This window comes from Copadichromis virginalis, linkage group LG3, assembly GCF_057382275.1.
Source record: "Copadichromis virginalis isolate Kocher_CV1m ecotype Utaka linkage group LG3, C_Virginalis_male_GT1.1, whole genome shotgun sequence".
Classification (NCBI taxonomy): Eukaryota; Metazoa; Chordata; class Actinopteri; order Cichliformes; family Cichlidae; genus Copadichromis; species Copadichromis virginalis.
Window position 1 is genome coordinate 31621497 of NC_140620.1, and position 10184 is coordinate 31631680.

The 10184-nt window shown below is 37.9% G+C and overlaps 1 protein-coding gene across 2 annotated transcripts; it reads right to left on the reverse strand.

The window, feature by feature from the left end:
• Nucleotides 1–350: 350 nt before the first annotated feature.
• On the reverse strand, nt 351–3858 carry LOC146714080 (myelin-oligodendrocyte glycoprotein-like). 2 transcript variants are annotated; one of them, XM_085450682.1, is made up of 5 exons: nt 3452–3858; nt 2506–2883; nt 2267–2341; nt 1710–1825; nt 351–1607 (listed from the first exon to the last, which is right to left on the reverse strand). In XM_085450682.1, exons 1-4 carry the CDS (start codon nt 3531–3533, stop codon nt 1719–1721), a joined length of 642 nt encoding a protein of 213 aa, XP_085306808.1. In that variant the 5' UTR covers nt 3534–3858; the 3' UTR covers nt 351–1607; nt 1710–1718. The 2 variants fall into 2 exon arrangements, with proteins under 2 accessions (XP_085306808.1, XP_085306809.1); XM_085450683.1 differs by lacking the exon at nt 2267–2341.
• Nucleotides 3859–10184: the final 6326 nt, after the last annotated feature.

The window sequence follows — 10184 nt, forward strand, 5'->3', positions numbered from 1 at the left end:
ATATAAATAATAAAAAATAAAAATAAAAATAACAAGGTGAGGTGACAGAGCATTGGGAGGTAAATCTTGTCCTTCAGTAAAAGCATCCTCCAATAACAGCTGAGATTTCACTTTTAGTGAAACTTAAATCTGTAATACGTTTTTTACTTCAGTACAGACATAAATGAATGTGTAAATCAGCCCCTGCTGTACTGCTGTTGGATGAAGCACTGTTGTCATGCTGAGCTAATCTAACAAGCAGCTCAGGTCGGCATGTTTTCAACATTGCTGACCTGTGATGATAACACAACACAAGGCTGAACTCCAGCACAGATGTTAGTCACTGAATAAACGATGCAAACACACTGAAATCATTTGCAAATGAACTTTATCTGAGAAGCAATTGTCTGGAAACATTTTGCCTCAAATTTAAGTTTAATTAGTTGGAAAGTCCAAAATAACAAAAGGTTCAAAATATAAAAATCAGTGTTTTAAAGAGAAGACCTGCTTTTCTTTAAGAGACATTTTTAAATAGAATAAGGCCTAAAACAACAGAACTATGTATTAGATATTCCTTCCGTAAGAAGGAAGCAGAAAGTTGAGCTTGATAAAAACAATCAGTATGTCAGAGTGACAGTTAGGAACTTTAACAAAACAAACCCATGGAAAGCACCTTTAGCTCCAAGCTGTCCCAAAAGACAAATTAAATACCTACAATCACATCACAGCAAACATGTTTACATGAGTTCAACCTGATCTAGTACTGTTGTAGTCCGCTCTCTAAAGGGCAGAATAAAGTAAGACTTCACCCATAATACAAAACAAAGTGCAAATATTCACTCATATCTCCTCAAAATACAAGATGACTCTAAGAGGCTCTTAAACAGGTTTCATTTTCTTAGTATCTAAACTAGCATTTCATGTTCCCACAAGCTACAAAAAAAGTTCAAACTAACGCAGGCATAAATGCAAGAACAGTTAAAGCACTTCAGATCTAGTTCTCGTGAAAGGACATCCAATTAGACTTAAGTGTTTCTTTGTAAATAACCTCACATGAGAGAATTTATATGTGAGGTTATTAAGATTTGATCAAAGTCTCACAAAACAATTTCAGTCTTAGTGCTGCAGTACAACCTGTGGTTCAACCCTTTGGAAGTCAACAGACCAGTCATACAATCTCAGGCACCATCACAGGGATTAAAGGTAGAATTCAGGTCCAAACAAACTGCAGTACGTCATGATATTCACCTGCTGCAGGCCCACTGTGCCCACAGGAGGCTGGAAAAGTTCTTCGGCTCCTCAAACAAATAAGAAACATCTCAAAGTAAGTAAGAAGTTGGCACTCTCTCTCTCTTAATGTTTCCAATGTGCCCATGAGCAAGGCATCAAAATTTTAGGTCCTCACGCTTTTAAAGTTTGATCCCACAAGTTGAATTTGGCAAAAAGGATGGTTGTTGTTGACTCCAAGAAAATTACAGGACATAGTGAAATCCTCCTGCTGCAGAGCTGCTGTGTCCACATGAGGCTGGAAAAATCAATGCTTTTAATTAACGTTCAAGTAAAGTGGGTGATGCTTGCGCCTCTGTTAATGTTTCCAATGCGTCCACCTACAAAGCTGCACTCGCAAGCTGGAGTAACAAAGAACAGACACACAAACAGTTTTCCTTAATTTTCATCCTTCAGCCATGAGGTAAATGCATAAATATTTAAGATTTAAGGCTTACTCATACTTCTGTTTTTCAATGCTTCAACTCTGTGAACCGGTGTCCTGCGACTGCGACACAGAGCAGAATAAAAACACAGAAAACCACAAGTGGGATCAGTCGGCTCCGACGGGACAAACCACCTGCCAAACAGAGATGAGATCTACTGTAAGACACAACATGACATGTTTTGACATGACATGTCACATTTATTAAACTATTAAGCACAGACGTTACCTGACAGTGAAATGAAGTTAGAATTACTGAGATATCAGTCCTGATGGTCACTTTAGTGCTACAAGTCCCAGAATTCTCAGGGCAGCAAACATGACTTTGTCAAAAACCACAGGAGAATAACTGATACATTTACTGCTTCACAGAAATAAATAAAGAGATCTGCAGAGCTGCTCCCAGGATATTACACTACGCTTCCTGCATCTACTTCAAAATAAAGCAGCGCACATTAAACATTTTGAGGACTACACAGAGAGGCTGCCATCACTGAGAGAAAACTGCATCATAAAGGTGATTTAGATCCATTTCAAGACTTTTTAATTGTCTTGATTTGTTCCTCATGTTCTCACCTTTACTGTGAAACTCGTCCTCAGGAGTTTGGAGAGTTTCAGGATGCAGTGGCGTCTCTGTTGTCATAGTTTCAGCTGAATATAAGATTGTAAGAACATTTAATTATTTACAATAAAATAATATCCAGAAGTCTTTAAGGAGCAACACCAAAATAAGTTGTTGGTAAAATAACCCAAGCACACCAGTCTTTAAGGCAAGTTTGAAACCAAACAACAAAAATCTTTTCAGTCTGACTCACCAACAATCAGATGAACAATTGAAGACTTTGTTCGACTCTTTAACTTTGGGATGAAACATCTGTATCTTCCTTCATCTTCTTGTGTCACATTAGTGATTCTTAGTGAGATGTTTCCTTCTCTCAGGCCGTCTGTGAACAACGCCGTCCTCCCGACGTATGATGGGATCTTCATGTCGGGGACCTCTCGGGCATCTCTGTAAAGATGAACATATTCCACTCGACTCAGACGGTCGTTGGGGTCAGGACGACGATCGGGCCTCGACCACTCCACCGTCAACCCCGCCACATTAAACTTTGGCTCCACGCGACACGGCAGGATGACATCATCACCTGGAGCAGCCAGGATAGGCTGAAGTGATCCGACCACATCAAACTCACCTGAGGAGGAGAAATAAATACACACATCCTGCTTAAAAAGTCAAGTATTTTCAAATAATCATTTACTGGTGTTGTCCTTGCAAAAATAAATAAATATAAAAATATCTATCTATCTATCTAGATATATCTATATCTAGATATATCTATATCTAGATATATCTATCTATATCTAGATATATATCTATATATATCTAGATATATATATCTATATCTATATCTATATATATATATATATCTATATATATATATCTATATATATATATATCTATATATCTATATATATATATCTATATCTATATATATATATCTATATCTATATATATATATATATATATATATATATATATATATATATATATATATATATAGATATATATATACATATATATCGATTGATCGATAGATATATATCATTGTTTTAAATTGCTTTGTTAAATTAAATGTTGTATATATATTACTGTATCCATACATACAGGAACGCTTCACATTAGAATATAAATCTCGTTTAGTTAGATCATCAAACCCAACTACATGTGCGAGCCATCCTATGTATAGCTTTATAGCTTACCTTCAAGAGACACGATGGGGGAAAGCAACAACAAGAACGTGAATATAGTAGAAACACTGACACTTGACTCTTCTGTGTCCATCTTCGACAGGACTATGTGACTGCAGAGCAGCTGATGAATGACCGGTCTGTGGGCATGTTGGAACTAATCACGTGACAAAGGTTGAGTCATGCTCTGGGCCATGAGTCAGCTGCCTGCCAACATTATGTCACGCGTCGACGTGTTTTCAGGTTAAACATAACCGTTCCGTGAGAATAAAGTAATTTTAATCTTACTTTTAAAGAGAGGTTTGGAGTGCTGTAATATTTTAGCCAATTCGTAGAAGATGTTATACATTCAGACAGGAGCGGTTTGAATCCAGGAAGCGCTCGTTCTCATTAATGATCAAACAGTAGATCAGAGCAGAAGCGGCTCACCTTTTCAGTCAGAAGCTTCATTAGCTGATCGCGACCATCGGGTTCTTTATCGAGGGGAGAAAACTTTATGAAAAACAGTAGTGATGGTCCGCCTGAAGCTGACGCACCGGTGCGTGTGTGTGCAACGGTGTGCAAGGGAGAGAGAAAGACGACGAGGAGGGAGTGGCTTATGTTTCCCTTCCAGGTTATGCTTCTTTTTAAAAAATACATTATTATTATTATTATTATTATTATTATTATTATTATTATTATTATTATTATTATTATTATACTTTCATGTTTCCATACATACTCATGTCTTTTTTTCTTCATTTTCGTCTGCTTGTCCAATTCAGGTTTCGGGAGGGTGGAGTGGTGGAGCCTATAGCAGCTATCATAGTGCTCAGAGGTGGATTACACACACTTAAATGCCGTGTTTAACAATCACTGTCTAGTCCTCCTCCACCTGATCTCCTAACAGCGATGAGAATCACTTTTCTTCCAGTCCTCTGCTTCCTGACGTATGGACAGAGGTGAGGACTTTTAACACATGGTCATTATTTCTAAAGCTCCATTGTTGGGTCACTAACACCTGAGGCATGACACCAACAGTAATCGTGTATGTAATAACAGAGAGAAGGAACAGAAAGGTGAAACCTTAGAATAGGACAAACTGGCTTCTGAGAAGTCTGAGCTGGAACAAAATGCCAACATTCAAAGTCAATTACAAGAAGTGCTGTGTAAGGTGGGGCTCTGAAGTTGTGCGATTTGAGTTCCCAGGCACAAACTGCAGTGTGTGAAGGGACTCATCAGCTCATCGACAAAGGCTTTCCTGTGTCACGGTTTGGCTGATTCAGGCCTGTTGATGGACTGCCAAATCTAAAGATAATGTCTCGACTTGTTGAGTTTACTACCACTGGGACCCAGTGTATCCAGATCCGAGTCATGCTGCAAATATGTTTTAGATAATCTGTTTTCAGTTTAAAGTTGCAATCAGTGACAACCACCTGACTCTGGTTTGTGTGGTCTGACATATTTAAAAACCACTTTGCCTATTTTCTGTTGAAGGTCATCGGGAGATGGTTGTGGGCAGTTTTTAGGTTTCATGTTAAAAACTATTGTAACCCTGTTTCAGAAGGGTTCAAACTGAACAGATGAAGAAATGAAAGGTACAGTTTAATTTGCTTTTAGAAAATGTTATTTCTATAAATCAAAGAAATCAAACTTTTATCTGATTATGTAATCTACTTGTGTGTGTCTAAGTGTTCTTATTTCCCTTCCTACACATTGCAATGTCACAAAATTCAGAGCTCTGCCTTACTCGTCCAGTGTGGATGTTGGGTGCGATCACTTTATTTCTGCTCAGGTGCCTTAAAGCTGTCATGTCTGGGCCTCCTCTACCTCATCTCCTGACAATAAGTCTGAGTCACCTCCCATAATCCTGAGTAACATCCATCCTGCCTCTGTCAGCCCTTTCCTTCCTAAAGTATGGACTAAAGTTGAAAATTGGAGTTAGTGAGTTCCTTTCACTACAAAATTTTATTTTGAAAGGGGTACGATTACTGTACATTTCACAAATCCTGTTAAACTGAATTTAAAAAGTGTGTGTGTGTGAAAGCTTACCTCCAATGCTTTCATCCCGCCTAACTGATAAGAAGGAATATGACGGAATATATAAATGCTGTATGATATTTATTCCCTTTTTATCGCTGTCACATGCAGCGTGGTAGTTTGTGCAGAACACTGGGAGTACAAAAGCTTTCTGATGCTGAGAACCACAGCTTTAATAAAGAATGGACTGTTAAGTGTTCATTGAGTGTGTCGCTGTATGTTTCTCTGTCCCTACGGTGCATCGACTTCCTGCTCATACCAGCCATCCCTGCAGTAGATGGACTACTGTAGAATACAACAGGAAATTCCTTTGCAACATCTACAGCTTCTGCTGAACTACTCACTTATTTTTTTCTACAAGCCCATCCAAATATAGCAACCACAAACCAGCAATTAGAGGAAATGTAGGATAAATTTAGCACATACAGATTAGGCAAAGAGGATGTTTAACCTCACTGAACTTCTTCATTTGGCCAAAGACTAAGATAGCTGGTTTACTAACACACTCTTTATATTTACACATATTTTAAAATAGCATCAGCTAAAATGTAACTGCACATCCTCCATAGAGTGATGAACATTTACTTTATTTCAGCTCTCCTACTCCCCTCTTACAGAATAATATATTGTATATATTCGATTGTCATTTAGACATGATGATAGTATTTGGAGTCACAGAAGAGAAAACTCAGCAGAGCTGTTCCATGAGTCTTTAACTCAATCTGTGAGTTTACATCATCATCTGAATGGATGCCAAATTTGTATTTTTTTTATTCTAGTACTGTCTGTGTGTGTAAACTCCAGAAATTAAGGGATATCACATAAATATCTGGAAAAAAAAAGACATTGACGTTCTCCTTTAAGTGTTGTACAAATCACCTTCCCACAGTGTGTCAATTGATCTTCATGCAGGATTGAAGTTTTCTCCTAATAACATTGTGCTATTTGAATTCAGAGTTTAATAAATATTCCATAACTTCACTTCATTGTGATACACTTCTTGGTAAAGACAGTAAACATTTGAAATTTGTGGTATCGAAGATGAAACTGTGACATACATCCTCCACAAATAGGTTTACAAAGCCGCTCTGACACTGTGAGCTCACCAACTCTGTGCACCATTATTGAGCCAAACGTGTGAAAAGTCAATCATGTGTCTGTGTGTGAGCATCTGGTTTTGCATTTTATAAATAGATGTAGCAACAAACTGATCAGCCTGTGATGTTTTACTTCAGAATACCAGAGGAAGCACGCCTCTGTATTTCATATGAATTCACAGGAGACTCATTTAAATGCTTTACAATAAATGATTTAAATAGCTGTACAAAAAAAGACCATTACAGGTTTGTTTACCACAGAAGTTTACTTTGTGATTACTGTGTTACTATGATCATTTTTTATAGTTATGGTTTCAGTCTCATGGTATTAGTCTTCCTTTTTATCCTTAACTCAATAAGTTTTGGTTCATTTTGATTCACTCGAGCTCATTTAGACATTTACCTACAAAATGCTGATTTAAGTTAGTGTGTAAACTCACTGCTGGATGGCAGTTGATTGTACTGAACTGACTTCTGTTTTATTACCCCTCCCAACTTAAGCGCAAAATTGTAGCTATGGGGTCCTCTGTAGGACACACATGTATTAATCAGCCAGAAGACATCAGAAACATTAAATTTAGACTGTTCCCATAATGGAATAATAAGGAATAATAATAATAATCATGGAATAATAAGAGGATGTTTTTAATACAATATTGTCAAATTTAAAAAAGAAAGGTGTTGAGACTTTATCGCAGTTAAATACATTATTTATTTCCAATACAGCCTTTTAATAACCCCACCGAGTCCATGTTTGGAGTAGAAGCCTGATTTGAAGCAGCAATGACTACAGCAAGACAGCTCCCTAGAAAACAGAACCAGCTTTAACCCCAGTCAGATATGCACACTGTTAGACCTCTGTGTTACCACCATGAATTGTAAATACAACGAGGCCATGGATTTGCCATGGGCTGCCCCGTGTTACCTATTGTAGCCAACCTTTACATGGAGAAAGTGGAAAGTAAAGGCTTTTTAAAAGAACAGCACCAAGCTGCTGTTACAGGTATGTGGATAATACCTGGGTCACAATCAAAACCTAAGAAGTAGAAGCCTTTACTATTCACATCAACTCAGTGGATAGAAATATAAAGTTCCCCGGGGAAGATACAAAGGATGACAGTTGCACATTGAGGAGAATAGAAATCTGAAGTTTACCAGAAGCCTCAGAGCAGTACCTCCTCTTTGACTCCCACCACCCTCTGGAACACAAACTTGGACACAAACTGCAGTGTGTGCAGGGAATCATCAGCTCATCGACAAAGGCTTTCCTGTGTCATGGTTTGGCTGATTCAGGCCTCTTGATGGACTGCCTAATCTAAGGATAATGTGTGGACTCGTTGAGCTTACTACCACTGGGACCCAGTGTATCCAGATCCCAGGGTATCAGAGTCATGCATCAAACATTTTATAGATACTCTGTTTTCAGTTTAAAGTTGCAGTCAGCGACAAGCACCTGACTCTGGTTTGTGTGGTCTGACATATTTAAAACCACTTTGCCTATTTTCTATTTAAGGTCTTTAGGAGGTGGTTGTGGGCAGTTTTTAGGTTTCATGTTAAAAACTGTTGTAACCCCATTTCTTTAGGCTCCAAACTGAACTGATAAAGTTTAATTAGTTTTAGAAAATATTATTTATATAAATCAAAGAAATAGTTCAATAGGAAGTGCCCATAGTTTAAGCACCTTGAAGCCACTGTACATCAGGAGGTCAAGTCCATCCCTCTTAAAGTGACCTCCTCCATTACAGCCACTGTTGTTGTGATTTTATATAAATAAAAGTGACTTGAATAGAAATGATCTGATTATGTACTCTACTTGTGTGTGTCTAAGTGTTCTTATTTCCCTTCCTACACATTGCAATGCCACAAAATTCAGAGCTCTGCCTTACTTGTCCAGTGTGGATGTTGGGTGCGATCACTATGTTCCTGCTCAGGCACCTTAAAGCTGTCATGTCTGGGCCTCCTCTACCTCATCTCCTGGCAGCAACAAGTCTGAGTAACATCTTTCATGCCTCCCTCAGCCTTTTCCTTCCTGACATATGCAGAAAAGTTGAAAATTGGAGTTTTATTTTCACTTTCACTTTGTCCTTCTCACATGAAAAAGAATAGGTTTCATGAAATATAGTAAATGTTAATTAATCATTTCTGGGTTTATGGGGTAAATATGATACTCAGAGTTGTTTGGTGGGAGGAAACCATTTAGTATTAATAACTAGAGCCTGGCTGCAATCAGAATCTACACTGGAATCAACAATAATAATGGCGAATAAACGAAAAATATAATAATGGAGTAAAGAAGAGACAGAAGGAACGCTCTTAAAATATAAGTGTTGATGTTGCATCGCTGGTCCACTAGAGGGCACTCTGCAACTTGTCATAAACACAAACCAGCTGAATCATGCAGAGCATATGTGTAACCCTGGACTTGTTGTGACAATTAAATTATATAGCTAAAATTGTTATATAGCTAAAAAATTCTACTAAAAATTAATTAACAAGCATTTTAAATGAAAACAAAATTGTGTGATCTCTTGTTTGTTGTGGTTAGTGGTATGCTCAGGCTTCGGTCTTCAGTAGTTGTGGATGCTCCATGGCTCTGTCCTGAAAATCTGAGTTTGATTTGATCTGCTTGAACAAACTCAGTTTGTGGGATCATAAGACGATTTTTTCTGCAATATTGTCGAATTTAAAAAAAAGAAAAAAAGAAGAGGTGTTTACTTTATCCTAATTAAATGCATTATTTATTCCAATACAGCCTATTAATAACCCTCCTGAGCCTATATTTGGAGTAAGTCTTTTAAGTTCTCATCTGAACTCCATATTATTCTGTACTGGCCTGATTTCAAGCAGCAATTACTACAGCAAGACAGCTCTCTAGAAAAAAGATCCAGCTTTACCCCCAGTCAGATATGCACACTGTTAGACCTCTATGTTACCACCATTAATTGTAAATACAATGAGGCCATAGATTTGCCACAGGCTGCCCCGTGTTACCTATTGTAGCCAACCTTTACATGGAGCAAGTGGACAGTAAAGGCTTTTTAAAGGGACAGCACCAAGCTGCTGTTACAGGTATGTGGATAATACCTGGGTCACAATCAAAACCTAAGAAGTAGAAGCCTTTACTGTTCACATCAACTCAGTGGGTAGAAATATAAAGTTCCCCGGGGAAGATACAAAGGATGACAGTTTGCTATTTCTGGAATGTGCTTTGCACATTGAGCAGCATGGAAACCTCAACATTGAAGTTTACCAGAAGCCTCCACACACAGAGCACCACCCTCTGGAACACAAACTTGGAGTAATCAGGACCCTACAGCACTGGGCAGAAAATGTTCCCTCTAAGCCAGATGAGAAAGAAAAGGAACACACACATGTAAAGAAAACTCTTAAAACATGTGGAAATCTGGGCTTTCATCAAATCATCAAAGATGCACAGAAAAGAAGATCAGGGAAGACACATGGTTTGAAAGAGGAGTGAAAGAGGCCATCTATGTCTACTGTGAAAGGCCATCCTTGAACATAGACACTAACTGTTTGCTACCTACAATCCAGTTTTGAGACACATCTCAAACCTTCAAGAAAATTAAAGAATTCCAGTGGCTTTCATAACTAAAAAAAAAAAATCTAAA

Bases quoted from the DNA above. Each gene is read 5' to 3' on its own strand.
- LOC146714080 (XM_085450682.1), bottom strand. From the start codon at position 3,533: ATGGACACAGAAGAGTCAAGTGTCAGTGTTTCTACTATATTCACGTTC. The intron at 2,342-2,505 runs GTGAGTCAGACT...TCTTATATTCAG, and splicing joins AATTGTTCATCTGATTGTTG to CTGAAACTATGACAACAGAG. The intron at 1,826-2,266 runs GTGAGAACATGA...TCTGTTTGGCAG, and splicing joins GGACGAGTTTCACAGTAAAG to GTGGTTTGTCCCGTCGGAGC.